This window comes from Oncorhynchus gorbuscha, linkage group LG26, assembly GCF_021184085.1.
Source record: "Oncorhynchus gorbuscha isolate QuinsamMale2020 ecotype Even-year linkage group LG26, OgorEven_v1.0, whole genome shotgun sequence".
Lineage (NCBI taxonomy): Eukaryota > Metazoa > Chordata > Actinopteri > Salmoniformes > Salmonidae > Oncorhynchus > Oncorhynchus gorbuscha.
Window position 1 is genome coordinate 37,396,553 of NC_060198.1, and position 18,651 is coordinate 37,415,203.

At 44.1% G+C, this 18,651-nt stretch overlaps 1 protein-coding gene across 1 annotated transcript; it reads right to left on the minus strand.

Moving 5' to 3' along the window:
• Window positions 1-5,802: 5,802 nt before the first annotated feature.
• LOC124015985 lies at window positions 5,803-15,665 on the minus strand. Its single transcript, XM_046331496.1, has 5 exons — window positions 15,331-15,665; window positions 14,339-14,430; window positions 11,262-11,360; window positions 9,661-9,831; window positions 5,803-8,463 (listed from the first exon to the last, which is right to left on the minus strand). The coding sequence occupies exons 1-5, from the start codon at window positions 15,401-15,403 to the stop codon at window positions 8,269-8,271; spliced, it is 630 nt and encodes a 209-aa protein (XP_046187452.1). The 5' UTR covers window positions 15,404-15,665; the 3' UTR covers window positions 5,803-8,268.
• Between the last annotated feature and the right edge of the window lie 2,986 nt (window positions 15,666-18,651).

Below are 18,651 nucleotides of genomic sequence, written 5' to 3' on the forward strand. Positions count from 1 at the left end.
ATTTTGCTGTGGTCTGATAGGGGTGTTAGTGGACTGACTGTGAACGCTCTGAGAGATTCTGGGTTGAGGTCAGTGTCATGTTTGTCATTTATTATCATGTCTTGTCCCTGTGCTCCCCATTCTATTCGTTTCCCTCTGCTGGTCTTATTAGGTTCTTTCCCTCTTTCTATCCCTCTCTCTCCCCCTCCCTCTCTCACTCTCTCGCTCTCTCTTCTCTCTATCGTTCCGTTCCTGCTCCCAGCTGTTCCTATTCCCCTAATCATCATTTAGTCTTCCCACACCTGTTCCCGATCCTTTCCCCTGATTAGAGTCCCTATTTCTTCCTTTGTGTTCCGTTCCTGTCCTGTCGGTTCCTCGTTTAGAATTCACCGTGCTGTGATTGTGTATCGCCCTGTCCTGTCGTGTTTTTGCCTTCATCAGATGCTGCGTGTGAGCAGGTGTCTCTGTCAGCTACGGCCTGCGCCTACCCGAAGCGACCTGCAGTCTGTGGCCGCTTCTCCTGTTATTCCCCTCTACAGACTAGAGGATTTCTGTTATTCCCTGTTTGGACATTTCCTGTTAAGGATTCAGGATTTGTCGTTTTCTGTTTGGACTTGAATAAACTCTGTTTCTGTTAAGTCGCTTTTGGGTCCTCTTTCACCTGCATGACAGAAGGAACCGACCAAGGAATGGACCCAGCGACTTCAGACGCTCGTTACACTGCCGTCAAGATCCAAGGAGCCATGCTCGGCAGACACGAGCAGGAATTGTCTGCTGCTCGCCATGCCGTGGAGAACCTGGCCGCTCAGGTTTCCGACCTCTCTGGACAGTTCCAGAGTCTACGTCTCGTGCCACCTGTTACTTCCTGGCCTGCCGAGCCTCCAGAACCTAGGGTTAATAACCCACCTTGCTACTCCGGGCAGCCCACTGAGTGCCGCTCCTTTCTCACGCAGTGTGAGATTGTGTTCTCTCTCCAACCCAACACATACTCTAGAGAGAGAGCTCGGGTTGCTTACGTCATTTCACTCCTTACTGGCCGGGCTCGAGAATGGGGCACAGCTATCTGGGAGGCAAGGGCTGATTGCTCTAACAAGTTCCAGAACTTTAAAGAGGAGATGATTCGGGTTTTTGACCGTTCAGTTTTTTGGTAGGGAGGCTTCTAGGGCCCTGGCTTCCTTATGCCAAGGTGAACGGTCCATAACGGATTATTCTATTGAGTTTCGCACTCTTGCTGCCTCTAGTGAGTGGAACGAGCCGGCGCTGCTCGCTCGTTTTCTGGAGGGACTCCACGCAGTGGTTAAGGATGAGATTCTCTCCCGGGAGGTTCCTTCAGATGTGGACTCTTTGATTGCTCTCGCCATCCGCATAGAACGACGGGTAGATCTTCGTCACCGGGCTCGTGGAAGAGAGCTCGCATCAACGGTGTTTCCCTGCTCCGCATCGCAACCATCTCCCTCCTCTGGCTTTGAGACTGAGCCCATGCAGCTGGGAGGGATTCGCATCTCGACTAAGGAGAGGGAACGGAGGATCACCAACCGCCTGTGCCTCTATTGCGGAGTTGCTGGACATTTTGTTAATTCATGTCCAGTAAGAGGCCAGAGCCCATCAGTAAGCGGAGGGCTACTGGTGAGCGCTACTACTCAGGTCTCTTCATCTAGATCTTGTACTACTATGTCGGTCCATCTACGCTGGACCGGTTCGGTGCTACATGCAGTGCCTTGATTGACTCTGGGGCTGAGGGTTGTTTCATGGACGAAGCATGGGTTCGGAAACATAACATTCCTTTCAGACCGTTAGACAAGCCTACGCCCATGTTTGCCTTAGATGGTAGTCATCTTCCCAGTATCAAATTTGAGACACTACCTTTAACTCTCACAGTATCTGGTAACCACAGTGAGACTATTTCTTTTTGATTTTCCGTTCACCGTTTACACCTGTTGTTTTGGGTCATCCCTGGCTAGTATGTCATAATCCTTCTATTAATTGGTCTAGTAATTCTATCCTATCCTGGAACGTTTCTTGTCATGTGAAGTGTTTAATGTCTGCCATCCCTCCCGTTTCTTCTGTCCCTACTTCTCAGGAGGAACCTGGCGATTTGACAGGAGTGCCGGAGGAATATCATGATCTGCGCACGGTCTTCAGTCGGTCCCGAGCCAACTCCCTTCCTCCTCACCGGTCGTATGATTGTAGTATTGATCTCCTTCCGGGGACCACTCCTCCTCGAGGTAGACTATACTCTCTGTCGGCTCCCGAACGTAAGGCTCTCGAGGATTATTTGTCTGTGTCTCTTGACGCCGGTACCATAGTGCCTTCTTCTTCTCCGGCCGGGGCGGGGTTCTTTTTGTTAAGAAGAAGGACGGTACTCTGCGCCCCTGCGTGGATTATCGAGGGCTGAATGACATAACGGTTAAGAATCGTTATCCGCTTCCCCTTATGTCATCAGCCTTCGAGATTCTGCAGGGAGCCAGGTGCTTTACTAAGTTGGACCTTCGTAACGCTTACCATCTCGTGCGCATCAGAGAGGGGGACGAGTGGAAAACGGCGTTTAACACTCCGTTAGGGCATTTTGAGTACCGGGTTCTGCCGTTCGGTCTCGCCAATGCGCCAGCTGTTTTTCAGGCATTAGTTAATGATGTTCTGAGAGACATGCTGAACATCTTTGTTTTTGTCTATCTTGACGATATCCTGATTTTTTTCTCCGTCACTCGAGATTCATGTTCAGCACGTTCGACGTGTTCTACAGCGCCTTTTAGAGAATTGTCTCTACGTAAAGGCTGAGAAGTGCTCTTTTCATGTCTCCTCCGTTACTTTTCTCGGTTCCGTTATTTCCGCTGAAGGCATTCAGATGGATTCCGCTAAGGTCCAAGCTGTCAGTGATTGGCCCGTTCCAAGGTCACGTGTCGAGTTGCAGCGCTTTTTAGGTTTCGCTAATTTCTATCGGCGTTTCATTCGTAATTTCGGTCAAGTTGCTGCCCCTCTCACAGCTCTTACTTCTGTCAAGACGTGTTTTAAGTGGTCCGGTTCCGCCCAGGGAGCTTTTGATCTTCTAAAAGAACGTTTTACGTCCGCTCCTATCCTCGTTACTCCTGACGTCACTAGACAATTCATTGTCGAGGTTGACGCTTCAGAGGTAGGCGTGGGAGCCATTCTATCCCAGCGCTTCCAGTCTGACGATAAGGTTCATCCTTGCGCTTATTTTTCTCATCGCCTGTCGCCATCTGAGCGCAACTATGATGTGGGTAACCGTGAACTGCTCGCCATCCGCTTAGCCCTAGGCGAATGGCGACAGTGGTTGGAGGGGGCGACCGTTCCTTTTGTCGTTTGGACAGACCATAAGAACCTTGAGTACATCCGTTCTGCCAAACGACTTAATGCCCGTCAAGCTCGTTGGGCGTTGTTTTTCGCTCGTTTCGAGTTTGTGATTTCTTACCGTCCGGGTAGCAAGAACACCAAGCCTGATGCCTTATCCCGTCTGTTTAGTTCTTCTGTGGCTTCTACTGATCCCGAGGGGATTCTTCCTTATGGGCGTGTTGTCGGGTTAACAGTCTGGGGAATTGAAAGACAGGTTAAGCAAGCACTCACGCACACTGCGTCGCCGCGCTTGTCCTAGTAACCTCCTTTTCGTTCCTGTTTCCACTCGTCTGGCTGTTCTTCAGTGGGCTCACTCTGCCAAGTTAGCTGGTCATCCCGGTGTTCGAGGCACTCTTGCGTCTATTCGCCAGCGCTTTTGGTGGCCGACTCAGGAGCGTGACACGCGCCGTTTCGTGGCTGCTTGTTCGGACTGCGCGCAGACTAAGTCGGGTAACTCTCCTCCTGCCGGTCGTCTCAGACCGCTCCCCATTCCTTCTCGACCATGGTCTCACATCGCCTTAGACTTCATTACCGGTCTGCCTTTGTCTGCGGGGAAGACTGTGAGAGCCGCCAATAAACGCAGGATTAAGAGTCCAAGGTATTGTTGCGGCCAGAGAGTGTGGCTTTCCACTCGCAACCTTCCTCTTACGACAGCTTCTCGTAAGCTGACTCCGCGGTTCATTGGTCCGTTCCGTGTCTCCCAGGTCGTCAATCCTGTCGCTGTGCGACTGCTTCTTCCGCGACATCTTCGTCGCGTCCATCCTGTCTTCCATGTCTCCTGTGTTAAGCCCTTTCTTCGCACCCCCGTTCGTCTTCCCTCCCCCCTCCCGTCCTTGTCGAGAGCGCACCTATTTACAAGGTACATAAGATCATGGACATGCGTTCTCGGGGACGGGGTCACCAATACTTAGTGGATTGGGAGGGTTACGGTCCTGAGGAGAGGAGTTGGGTTCCGTCTCGGGACGTGCTGGACCGTTCACTCATCGATGATTTCCTCCGTTGCCGCCAGGATTCCTCCTCGAGTGCGCCAGGAGGCGCTCGGTGAGTGGGGGGGTACTGTCATGTTTGTCATTTATTATCATGTCTTGTCCCTGTGCTCCCCATTCTATTCATTTCCCTCTGCTGGTCTTATTAGGTTCTTTCCCTCTTTCTATCCCTCTCTCTCCCCCTCCCTCTCTCACTCTCTCGCTCTCTCTTCTCTCTATCGTTCCGTTCCTGCTCCCAGCTGTTCCTATTCCCCTAATCATCATTTAGTCTTCCCACACCTGTTCCCGATCCTTTCCCCTGATTAGAGTCCCTATTTCTTCCTTTGTGTTCCGTTCCTGTCCTGTCGGTTCCTCGTTTAGAATTCACCGTGCTGTGATTGTGTATCGCCCTGTCCTGTCGTGTTTTTGCCTTCATCAGATGCTGCGTGTGAGCAGGTGTCTCTGTCAGCTACGGCCTGCGCCTACCCGAAGCGACCTGCAGTCTGTGGCCGCTTCTCCTGTTATTCCCCTCTACAGACTAGAGGATTTCTGTTATTCCCTGTTTGGACATTTCCTGTTAAGGATTCAGGATTTGTCGTTTTCTGTTTGGACTTGAATAAACTCTGTTTCTGTTAAGTCGCTTTTGGGTCCTCTTTCACCTGCATGACAGTCAGTGATAAAGTAGTCTACAGTACTACTGCCAAGAGATGAGCTATAGGTGTACCTACCATAGGAGTCCCCTCGAAGCCTACCGTTGACTATGTACATACCCAGCGTGCGACAGAGCTGCAGGAGTTGTGACCCGTTTTTGTTGGTTATGTTGTCATAGTTGTGCCTAGGGGGGCATATGTGGGAGGGGATGCTGTCACCTCCAGGCAGATGTTTGTCCCTCTGTGTGCTGAGGGTGTCAGGTTCTTGTCCGGTTCTCTCTCTCTCTCTCTCTCTCTCTCTCTCTCTCTCTCTCTCTCTCTCTCTCTCTCTCTCTCTCTCTCTCTCTCATTAGACACCAAACAGCAGGACAATGGAACCCTTGTGGACACTTCATCTAATGAGTTAAATATATTACTGACTGACATTTTGTTTATGTGAGAGTATTGTCTCAGAAGTATGGGGTGGGTTGGTTCAGTTTTCAGTTAAAAATGGTGTAATCTTCAAGAGTGCAATTCTATAGCTGGCCACCAGATGTCAGAGGTCAAGCTTTTGAGTGACAATGGATGGAGAAGAACTTTGACAAGGCACAGAGGTAACATGTTCATTAATACAGAAACAGATGCATCCATTTTCCTCTTTAGACTGTCATTATGACTTATTTGCAAGTAACAATTTACATGATTAAGAAAATATAGATTACCCCCTGTATATAGTCTCTCTATTGTTATCTTACTGTTGCTCTTGAATTACTTTTTACTTTAATTTCTTATCCATATATCCAACTGCATTGTTGGTTAGGGGCTCGTAAGTAAGCATTTCACTGTAAGGTCTACTGTTGTATTCGGCGAATGTGGCTAATACAATTTGATTTAATAACAGTTTATTATTTACATACATATGCTCAATGTGTGTGTACAGGTCAGGCATAACTTGGTGGTGGGCTCAAAGTAAACTTACAGGTCATTAATTCACTTGTATAAAAGTTAGGTTCCAGGGTCATTCAAAATGCACAAAAACACTGCTCCCACAAATGTAAAGTGCATTTTAGAGGGTTCGGAAAGTGAAAGTTAGACGTCCTCCAGTGATTTTACCGTTCCTGTTCAAATATCCCAAGTATAAATACATACACTAAAGGGTTCAAAAAATATGTTTTGAGCAAAATAGTGTACTTGAGACAACCACAAACTTTAAGTTAACTTCAAGGATTTTGGAGTGGCAGATTAAGAGCGGCAGGGAGCCTAGTAGTTAGAGCGTTGGGCCAGTAACCGAAAGGTTGCTAGATCGAATCCCCGAGCTGACAAGGTAAAAATCTGTCGTTCTGCCCCTGAACAAGGCAGTTAACCCACTGTTCTTAACTGCCTAGTTGAATAAAGGTTAAATAAATCAAATACAACGAGATGGTCAGATAATAATAATAATAATAATAATAATAAAGATGTGATGTGATGTCATCAGCCTCCTCCTTGTTTGAGGAACAATAGAGAACAAAAGAGGAAAGTACCACCTGCCCCTCCCCCTGCTTGTTCATGTCATACCTGGACCACCTATTGAGATGTGCCTTTTGTTAAGTAAATCATGTGTTAAATTAGGTGAAAAGGAAACTAGTGGACATTAAGGCCAGACAGAGACAGCACACAGGCGCTATGTTAAACATGTCTTTATCTAGAAGCCACCACCATCTCAATTAGTTTACGTGACAGACAGGTCTATAAATGATCATCAACTCCAATTCTCACTCTCACACTTGTACAAGTATTTCCCAATTGCTGTCTTTTGAGTAGACTTGTCTCTACTTGCTAACGGCTGCTGAAACCTCATACTTTTGTTTCAGACATGATGTGAGGGAAATATTACATACTTTTTCTTGTCATTCATACTGGTTTCTTCTCAAGCTTGTGCAGGGACTGTTAAGACAGGCAGCCCAGTTAACCAACAAAAAAAAGCTTTTTACACAGCTATTCTCATTCACTGTTCACAGAGGTCTTGAATAAACAAAGCTGGCTACTTAGTTAACGCTTCCCACAATCCCAATGCTGAATTGTATCTTAAAGGCCCTGTGCAGTCAAAATGAAGTTTCCTGTGTTTTGCATCATACTGTACAACAGCTGATGAAACGAACAAGATTTGATCAGTATTATTTCCTGGTTGAAAATACATTCTACATAGGACCTTCTAAACAGCAGGTTTTGCATGGTGAAGTTTCACCATGCCTGGTGACATCACCAGGTGGTAAATGAGTTAATAGATTAATAATAAAGAGTTCCAAACCTCTAACAACAACAACTAGTTTTCCCTTTTCTCCTCCCCACTCGGACCACAAATCTTGCTTGTTAAAACATTTAACGCTTAAAAAGCTTAAAAGCAACATTTTTTTTTTATAATTTGAAAAGAAAACCATCACAGTAAGGTACATTATTGTTACCATAAATGATTTGATATAAAAACGGCTGCATTGGGCATTTAAGACCCGTTACCAGAGCCAACACAGGTTTGGTGTTGTTGACTCACTCTTCACAGGTTCCAAGACTAACACACAGGTTGTATCTGGCTCAGCTGTATAACCCAAGCTCAGCAGGGTAGGACATATGAGCATTTTACATCTCACGCTTATACGTTTTTGGCTCGTACATTGCAATAAAAGAGGAGAGTGATTTTACTCAGAAAAGGACTTGCTACAACACAGTTCCCCAAAAAACAATAATCCAGATTACTTTAATCCATAAAATGATCAAAAGGGGTTACCATGATCAAATGTAGAAAATATGAGAAACATTTTTTTTTTTTAATCTAAAGATCGTTCTTCCCTTTTTGGTGCTTTTTTTTTCAAAATAGTCTTTGTTTTTCAGCAGCACATTTGTCATGGAGTGTCTTTCTACCTGGCCTGTCTCCTCTTACAGTTAACTTTGGCATTAGAACCTGCCACCTCAGACATATATAGTCATGGTATTGGTCATCTACAGGACGGTTTCCCTTTTCACTGAAGAATGGTAATCCAAGTCTTGCCAGTTCACCAATCTTATTTAGGCTCCAGTTTAAAATCACAACTGACAAGAGGTGTTTAGACATTCAAGTTTGTCAGTATGGAGTAACCCGCAATGTAGAATTTCACCATCTTTGGTCACTATCTTCCAGCATACTGTCACTGCAGGATGTTCCTACAGTACAGTCAACCCATTGGCTGCTGGATCTGATTCAAACTATTGAGAATGTGTGCATTTCCCCTGTCTGTCATCCTCTGACCAGTTTGGCACATCAAGATGGATACAAAGCATTAATACTCCAGTTGTCCTTGTCATCGTGTGTCAGTAGCGAGTCTGAGGATTCAGACTGGTAGGGTGGCACTGTTGGCATCCTGAGTGGATGGGCACTGAGTGGTTACCTCTGACTGAGTGGTAAAGTCTGTGCCAGGGTGCGGAGGGGAAATGTTCTGGGGATGAGGGGCGTCTATTACAGACCCCAGAATGTCAAAGGGCACTTCAATGGAGTGGCGGGTGCTCTCCTCATACGTTGGAGGGGGCTGTGGGAGAGAAAGAGTAAGCTTTGGTTAACACTGCTTTAGAACCTAAGGTAGGTGGGTACGTGTCAAATGGGTGAGTGGATGGCTTGATTTGTGTGTGTCGCGGCTCATCATATCAAGCTATACTTTGTGGCAAAGTGAGCCACTTAGAATGAGTCACCCGCCTAAAATAAAGGTTAAATAAATAAATAAATGTTAACACTCATAATTGAGAGGCTATAAAACGTACTGAATATGTTAAACGCTATATATTCCACACACACAACAAAATAACCCATGGTGTAGGTGTTTCCTAGCGTGTATTGGCTGATACATGATCTCTAACATCAAACCTAATGGCATCATGTTAGCGTTTACATGACAGATTAGGTTGGCAGCACCCGGGCTGCCTTTAGCATCACTCCTCCAGTACAGCGCCTATCTCCGTCATCAGCCAGCTCCTCACTCCCTGACTAACCCCTTATCTTTTAATTGCTTGGGGCCCCCGCGGGCGGCAAGGACAGCCCTGCACGCCTATGAAAACACCACACACGTAAAACGCAACAAAGTTTCACTCCAGCCCCTACGGGCCACAGTACATACAGAGCAATTATGGGCCATCAGAACCCCTCTAAAGTCTGACAGGGGCCACTTTGAGCTACCGGTGACAGGATGGGGGACTGATGGGAGGGCACGTATTCACTGGGACGGTTACTAAAGAAAAAGAGGGGCAAAAAAAGAGGAGTAAAGGAGGAAAAAAGCACAAAGCTGCATTCTCTGCCACTGTTTACACTGAGGACACAAGCTTTAATTATGTTTGATTTGCCTTTTTCTCATTACCTTGTTTGCTCGAGCATTACGCAAGTCAAAGCCCCGGCGAAAGATCAACACGGTACAACCTGGGAATGCGCAGTCTGTGCATCACTACAGCAGAAGATGAGATGATAGGGCTCCTATTTATGGCGTTCTGAATAGTGTTTCATCTTAGAACAAGCTCCAGTTATCCTGTGACAGCGCATTCATAATGAACAAAAATCTCTTTTATAGGTCACTGCACTTCGAAGTAAACAACAGATTATATATGTGAGGCTCTTTAATAATGGACTAAAGATGGACTTTGGTAACGTTCAATAACCTACACTTTCAGCCAGCGTTCAGTACTTATGAGGACACTTGCCACTTATCTCAATGCTACCCGTCCACCCCCCGGTATCTTACCTCAGTCAGCATGGCGCCGTTGAGGCCGAAACGGTCAGCGATCATCATGTGTATCTGTCTCTGGCGGTCCTTCTTCCTGACACTCTCGTAGGAGGGTAGCCTGGGGAGGGGCGCCTCCAGGGAGGGCAGGCGGTAGCTGGAGGGCAGGCCGATAAGGAACAGCTGTCCTGACTGATGGGGAGAAGAAGCAGACAGCCGGGGAACACAATGGAACAGTTAGAGAGATGTCACAAACACTTTGATGGAAGATACTGCTGGTGTCTGTTTGGTCATGGAGAATCCTTGTCAGTGCATCACTGCTGACTATGCGCATCAGAGCAATAAACCTATCCACACACAGCAGTAGAGGGGCCTCCTGTTCCTGGAGATTTTTTACAAGAAAAACATTGTACAAAAAAACAAATAAAATACATATTATTTAACACTATAAAACATGACAAATGTATATATAATATGATATACTGTATAATATGATTTGATTCAATCTTGGAATTGGTCTGAGCTGGTATTGCTTATTTTATAAAGCAATGTACATGTGTGTCGCTATACCCCCTTGAGGGGCCCCCTGGCCTGAGACTGGCGCTGCGCTGCTGGTTAACTGCTGGTGATTATGGATATATGAAATTGCATTGGCATAGCCTTGTTTGTTAATTTAGTAGAAAATACACTTTTGTATTCCTGTGCCCTTATCACAATCAAGACACCTCTATTTTATAAGTAAAATATTATGGAATATATAACAAAAATAAATAGAAAATAATATTTTTGAAAAGCAAAGAATTGTAAGTGCGAAGTGAGATGCACATCTCATGACTGGAATGGTTACTATTTAAAAAGAGACAAAAGTGACAATTTGAGCAGGATCTCATGAGCTCAATTTTAAGTTGAAAGATAATTTATTCAGGGATATAAACCGTATAATTTCTTATTTTCAACAATAAATATAGATGTTAGTTCAGATTAGGTTCTGCCTGTTCGTTGGACTTTTCAAAATGTATTTACAATTTTACATTGCATGATTACGCATGAATGATCTTTTACCCCATCACACGACACATCTGCTTGGTGAGTAGGTTTACTATAATGTTCTCCCCTGTAACTTGTTTTTAAATGGCATATGAAAGCAAAAGTAGTCTATTCTATATTACATAATTAGGTTGAACTATAGCACAGTAGTAGACACATGGGATTCAGTTCCTTGTGCTTTGACTATAGAGAGCAATAGCCTATCAAATTGATGTGGATGTGTTTGCCGCTTATGTTGTAGACTGCAGTCCACCTGATCTTGCATGATTGATGTTATTTCGTTTACTGTCTGACTAAAGAGCAAGGTGTAGCCTAGGCCTAATCCTTTCTCCATGGTTCTGACTTGTCTGCTCGTTGCACATTGCCTTGGATCAATCTGTGCGCTTAATAATCCCGGTGCAGGTATAAGCTACTTAATGATGATTGACGACCATTCAAACATGAATGCATTTATGATTACAGCAACTTTGGATAGCACCCCCTCCCCCCCTCCCCCACACACGCACAGGTATCGCTGGGTCTGACAACGTATTGACTGAAAACGTATTGACCCACCCAGTGCTGGGCCTTCTTACCTGTGAGTGTGTGTTGTCGTGTATGACGTCATGAGTCTGTTCCAGACAGGGGTTTCCCACCAGTGTCTGTCTGCTGCTGTAGTACTGAGGAGGGGCATCCTGCATCCAGGAGGACAGAGGGAACAGTGATTAATGTGAGTTAGACTATAGTATGATGAACCCTCCATTAGCACATTAACTACAGAGATGACTGAACAACTTCTAACAACCCTACATTTAAATTTGAGATTCAACGAGAATCTAATTAAAATAGAGACTGAATGTCGACAATCTGCTCAACGTTAACCTTGTACAACATTCCGAAAGTCTTGCGAGCTTACATTCTGTTTTGATAACGCAGTGGTAATCAGCCTGGTAATTACAAGGCTAGCCCAACGTCCCAATTAGGAAGGCATTCCCCAATTTCAGCCTCATTGACCAATTGTCATGCCTTGTTTCATTCGTTTTGGTCCTGACTGTTTTAGCAATACCATAAATGATCTAGCCTATAAGATGACCACCCTTTGATTTCCGTGCCTCCTCCCAGTCCCACCCATTTCAAACAAGATTAGGCAGGCTCACACTGTATGAGGTGCTGGAATTCTTCAAAAGCCCTGCTGGAAAACTAGGTGATTTGCCTGGGCTTAAATGAGTCTCTTTGTATTGGGGACAATACAGTGTCCTACTGTGTCACCAGGGTCCCTAGCAAGAAACCACACAGTGTGACCTTTTCAGCATCTCTCTTTTCCCTTGTAACTGTAGCAGGTTCCTCTCAACAAGCATGCTCAAATACACATTATGGCCCCCATAGTTACTTTGGACGACATTACACAGCATTACAACAAAGGATTTTTTTGCCTGACAGAGTTCAATCCAGCATCACAACCGGCCGTGCTTGGGAGTCCCAATTGGCCCAGAGTCGTCCGGGTTAGGGTTTGGTCATCACTGTAAATAATAATTTGTTCTTAACTGACTTGCCTAGTTAAATTAAATAAATGAGGATGCGTGATGAGTAGGAGAACGGTTGTAGCAATTTACATAGGAAAATTTCTCCACTGTGAATCATGCATAGGGAAGCAGGCTTGTTCATATTGACAAAATGGTCACCTTCAAAACATCAGGGCCAGTTTTGATGTCTGCCCGAACGGGGACATCACTCACGTTCCCAGTGATGCAGTTTGACCTTTGTCACCACCCCTCCAGCATGTGACAGAGAGAGACGCCACAGAAAAATTGATGTCAGAGGTCACTTTCCCTCGCTAGTTTTCACATTCAAGGGGCGAAAAAAGTCTTCAGGATAAAAAAGGGAGATGTCCTTTTGTTTACTGCCTCTGATTCACCCAGCGTGAAAAAGCACAACCGTGTAAAATCAGAGCTGAAGTGGGGGGAGGACCCCATCGGCAGTGTGCCTTTTTCAGTGCCGCGACCTGAAGGAGAGCCATTGTCCCCAACACCCACAGGAGGGTCTGGCCATTATTCATGGAGCAAACTGAAGCAGGGAAAGGTATGTGGCAACAACACATATAGAGGAACGTAAACGTTCCATAGAAAACAATAATAGAGGCTTTTTTCCATGTGAGCCTCCCTCGAAATCTGGCTTGCCTTCGGGTTGGTGTCCTTGTAATGATCTTGTAACAAAACCACCCTCTTCTGCAACATGCCTCAGTTAACCAGTCACTATGACTATATGGGTGACTGGATAGGATTTCAGGGAATGTGTAAACGACATAACAGGGACACCAAAAACAACAAACTGATTTCAACAAATCTGTTTCTATATAAAAACAACTTAAATCGTTAGGAAACTTGATTTTTTACTTTGCTCACACCGCCAGCTAGCTGTGTATTCTTTCACCCAGTACAGATCCCAGAGGTCATCTCCATACCCACCAAGATCTTTCCATGTTTACACCCTGTCACCCACTGTTTACTATATAGACTAGACTCCACTCCCCACACTGACAATATGTTAGGAAATAGTGACGAGCAATGTTGTCTGATGTGTCATTTGTGGGTTATTCTAGCTGACATGTACAAGAGGACAAGCCTGTCTATTCCTGACAAGAGACAGCAAAACTTTTCTCTAATCTGTTCAGGCCAGAGCCCAACATAGCAGAGACAAAGGAGATGTTGGTGTTTCCTGTCTGTCTGAGAAAGGGAACGAGTTGGAAGGTATGAGTAGTGTCCCTGTTCTCCAGAGATAACATATTAACCCTACCCCAGGGACGCAGGTCAGGAAGAGGAAACATGGAGGCTGGGCAGAAACTGAAAACTGACCTCCATGGAGAGTTTATACTTCCTGTTCCCTATTTCCTGTACCAGGTTAGGGACTTGAATATTGGTCATAGTTTGAAGTTGTTAAATAGTATTGATATGTATGAACCTCCATACTTTTGGCATCCATCTTGGTACCATTCATATAAGATACTGTCTACTAAGTTCTATTCTCTGGGAGGGAGAGGAAAGGAGGTCAACAATGATACTGAAGACTCCTCCTCTGTGCCAGTGTTTGTGTTCCTCACTCAGGGGAACACTGAACATTGTATCCAGTTTCTGGGCGAGATTTGCCAGTAGGCTGTGCAGGATATGCTTGTTTGCAGTCAAGATCAGATTTTCCTCCGCCCTGTGTTAGCCATTCAGATGTTTTCATACAACATGTTTTGTGTCAAATGTTTAGCTAAACAATCTGTTGTAATATTCTCATTGTAGTGGTGTTGACACATCACGAGATTGGCGCAAGTATCAATAGCATTTGTCAATGCTGCCTCGCCACACACTATGACTCATGATTCCTTTGTCACTCAGGGATAGTTATGGAAGCCGAAGTTCATAGCCCGAGCACTGTTAATTCCATGAAATGCAAATGCATGGTTTTACAGTGATCATATAAAGTTTATTCTGGGCCTGTTCCCATAGCCATGCAAATTAAACGTGCCAACTCTTAATGGCGCTACATTTACTTTGCATGGTACATTTGGCCTCAGACACATCTAATCTGTATCCGTGCCTAACTTTAATTTATGGTTTGTTTACAAGTGACACTTTCTCATTAAGTGTATCTTTCAATAAAATATAGTGAGTGAGCTCAAGGTCCTTACCATGTCTCCATGGGTGTCCTTGCAGCAGTGAGGTTCTTTCCGGTATATGGACAGCAGCACCACGATCACCACAAAGAACACCAGACCTGAAACTAGTAAAGGAGTGGAGAAGAGAAAACTCATCACCCGCTGTTAACAATGCATCAAAATGATAATGGACACGCACTTGTACAAAAGGTACATTACGTAATGCCCCAGTCTAATTCATGTAAAGTAATATTTGCTATAGTGTTCAGAACACTGTAATATGCTGTTGCTAGGGGACAGAGCTTTTCCTGCTCAGGTCACAGGTAATTAAGTTGAAACGCTGTGTGGACATACTGTGTAGACTATTTAATGGAACGCTGTTCACAATATGTTTTTCAATCTGTGGACAGGGATAATTGGCAATCATAATGTTAGTCGCAGTCGATTTTCCACACTTCAAATTAATTTACTATCAAATATAAATGTGAAGTCAACCATGTAATTCATCTTCGGATACAAAACAAGTCCAAGAGGAACACTAGTAGCTTCAAGATAATACAGATAGGTTCTAGAAATAGAAAGCTTCATATCTAACGTGGTCGGCAAATAGGCTGCTATCTACAGTGATAGCAGCTGGCGAACAGTGTATTCAACATATTCCTTATCACACCACCACAGCAGTGATTTGATGAGGTAAAAGGATCATCACTGGTGTGAACAACCTGCTGAGGCATCAGACTCCCCATCCAGATCTATAGCATAGGTCAGTGGTCCACATAGGCTACACTGTTGCAGTTTTCTACAACTTTACAATAGTTGTGCTTTGTCCAAAGAAAATGAATGAACACTTACAACTGTTATTAATGTAACAGGCAAAAGTGACATGACAATACGCCTGTTTATCATAACAGATGGGTTAATTACAAAAATATGCCTAAGATTATATCTGATTCTGATCTATGCTCAAATGCCACCATCAGTTTCATGGAAAATTTGACCTTTTGAGAGATTAAAATCTTACTTACATGCTGCCACAATGACCGTGAGTTGATCCGATGTTAACTGAGAGGGGGTGGTTGGAGTTGCAGCGGTGGACATCTCTGGCGAATAGACTGTCTATACCCAATTGGATCATGAAGTCAGAGGGTAAAATGGGACTGTTTTCATCAAAGGGACCGAGATCATAGATTCTGATGATTTTTTAAAATCCCTTGTACTATTCCAATGCAAGAGAGACGAGCTCCAAACAAGAGTCGGATCAGGAAAACTCACGTCGGTAAACATGCCACAGTATTTGAGTCCTAGGGCGCACTGTCGCGCTCCCAAATTCCGTGACGTCGCCGGGCACCGGACAACAAACAGTCCTTGTACGATGTTGATAGACACGCGCGCGCAGTCGCCAAGGAGGCAACTTGGCTGAAACTGGTTAATTAAGTAGCCACTGAACTCATAGCAGCACACCGAAGCCTTTTTTCATAATGTTGAGACAATGTAATAAAGGGTTTTCTGTTGCATTTTCTTGACAGATCATAGGCTAAATCCAACTTTACTCGATCAATCATTCGGAAATGCACTAGTTTGTATTATTCATGGCAGACTAGATAGGTTTAACCATCAACCAGACTATAACACACTAAAGCAAATAGTTTATGTATTTGATTAAATGTAACTTATTGACTACGTTCACACAACATCACGCTTTACCATATCTCAAAGTTTACAAAGTAAGAAGCCTAAATAGTTCTCTTGGTTGGGAATCCCAATATTAGGGTCCAAATCAGCCAGGAGGACATCACATTCCAGCGTTGTAGTCACAGTTTACCTTGGAGATGCCTGTGATGGGATAGTGTGCAATGAGAGGGAACAGCCTGTTGGTGGAGTCCAAAACGCATCTCTGCTACATGTACAGTTCCTTCGGAAAGTATTCAGACCCCTTGGACTTTTTCCACAGCCTTATTCTAAAATATATTAAATAGTTTCCCCCTCATCAATCTACACATAATACCCCAAAATGACAAAGCAAAAACAGGTTATTAGAAATGTTAGCTAATTTATTTTTAAAAATTAAAAACGAAATATTACATTTACATAAGTTGTCACGCCATCATTACGCACACCTGTCACCATCACGCGCATCAGCGCTCATTGGACTCACCTGGACTCCATTACCTTGTTGATTGCCCCTCCCGTATCTGTTTGTTCCTCGGTCCGATCCCCGTGTCAGCATTGATGTCGTTATTTTTCCCCTGTCCAGACGCTGTTCCTGTTCTGTTTCATGTCTGTTGTTTATTCGTCTCCAGCGTCAATCCTCACATAAGTATTCAGACCCTTTACTCAGTACTTTGTTGAAGCACCTTTGGCAGCGATTACAGCCTCAAGTCTTCTTGGGTATGACGCTACAAGCTTGGCACACCTGTATTTGAGGAATTTCTCCCATTCTTCTTTCAAGCTCTGTCAGGTTGGATGGGGAGTGTTGCTGCACAGCTATTTTCAGGTCTCTCCAGAGATGTTCAATCAGGTTCAAGTCCGGGCTCTGGCTGGGCCACTCAAGGACATTGAGAGACTTGTCCCGAAGCCACTCCTGTGTTGTCTTGGCTGTGTGCTTAGGGTTGTTGTCCTGTTGGAAGGTGAACCTTTGCCCACAGTCTGAGGTCCTGAGTTCTCTGGAGTAGGTTTTCATTAAGGATCTCTCTGTACTTTGCTCTGTTCATCTTTGCCTCGATCCTGTCTAGTTACCCTGCTGCTGAAAAACATCCCCACAGCATAATGATGCCACCACCATGCTTCACTGTAGGGATGGTGCCAGGTTTCTTTCAGATGTGATGCTTGGCATTCAGGCCAAAGAGTTCAATCTTTGATTGGGCTGTCATGTGCCTTTTTACTGTGAAGTGGCTTCCGTCTGGCCACTCTACCATAAAGGCCTGATTGGTGAAGTGCTGCAGCGATGGTTGTCCTTCTGGAAGGTTCTCCCATCTCCACAGAGGAACTCTGAAGCTCTGTCAGAGTGACCATCGGGTTCTTGGTCACCTCCCTGACCAAGGCCCGTCTCCCCCTATTGCTCAATTTGGCTGGGCGGCCAGCTCTAGGAAGAGTCTTAGTGGTTCCAAACTTCTTCCATTTAAGAATGATGGAGGCCACTGTGTTCTTGGGGACCTTCAATGCTGCAGAATGTTTTTGGTACCCTTCCCCAGATCTGTGCCTCGACACAATCCTGTCTCGGAGCTCTACGGACAATTCCTTCGACCTCATGGCTTGATTTTTGCTCTGACATGCACTGTCAAATGTGGGACCTTTATATAGACAGGTGTGTGCCTTTCCAAATCCCGTCCAATCGATTTAATTTACCACAAGTGGACTCCAATCGAGTTGTAGAAACATCTCAAGGATGATCAATGGAAACAGGATGCACTGAGCTCAATTTCGAGTCTCATAGCAAAGGGTCTGAATACTTATGTAATAAAGCATTTCTGTTTTTTTTATTTTTATACATTTGCAAAAATGTCTAAACCTGTTTTCACTTCGTCATTATGGGGTATTGTGTGTAGTTTGCTGAGGAACATGTTTTATTTAATCAATTATAGAATAAGGCCGTGATGTAACAAAATGTGGAAAAAGTCAAGGGTTCTGAATACTTTCCGAAGGCACTGTAGCTAAAGATATGGCATTGAGCTGCTACAAGCTATAACAAAATGATAGAATCTGATTATCATTATAATTTAAAAAGGATACATAATGAACATACTAGTTCATAATCTAATAAACCATAAGAGGATTGACAAAGCGTTTTTAGAAAGGGCTGCACTTGTCACCCTTAAATGTAATTAGGAACACGCAAATAGCATTTTGTATTAACATTTAAATACATTCAATACAATGTTATTACTAATTATGATATGTTTTAATTGTATTTGTTCTTTTTCACATTGGGAATCAGAGACCCTAAATGACAGATCTATCTAGCTGTAAACCTATAACATTATTAAAAACAAAAAAAAACAACAATGCTTTTAAACCATAATCAAACGTATTTTACAAGACCTCAACTCAGAATTAACCCAAAAATGTGCAATCAGTAGCCTGCCTACAACTTATTTTTAAAAATTATTATTATTATTTTTTATTATTATTATTTTTTTATTAACAACAAATCAATACATAAAGCACATGAGGGAACACAAGCATACATAGATTACAAACAATGGACAATCGAGCTAGGGGGTACAATATCACATTACAATTACACAAGGACCTTAAGGGACATGCATATACTTACAATTCTAACAGCTTTTTTGTTAGTAGAGCATTTAACCGTCTTAAAATACAGTTCAATTTATTTTTGTAGGATA

Excerpts from the sequence above, each read along its gene's own strand:
- LOC124015985 (XM_046331496.1), bottom strand. The coding sequence starts at position 15,403 with ATGTCCACCGCTGCAACTCCAACCACCCCCTCTCAGTTAACATCGGAT. Across the intron at positions 9,832-11,261 it reads ACGACAACACACACTCACAG|TCAGGACAGCTGTTCCTTAT; the intron begins GTAAGAAGGCCC and ends TCTCCCCATCAG. Across the intron at positions 8,464-9,660 it reads ACGGCGCCATGCTGACTGAG|CCCCCTCCAACGTATGAGGA; the intron begins GTAAGATACCGG and ends TCTCTCCCACAG.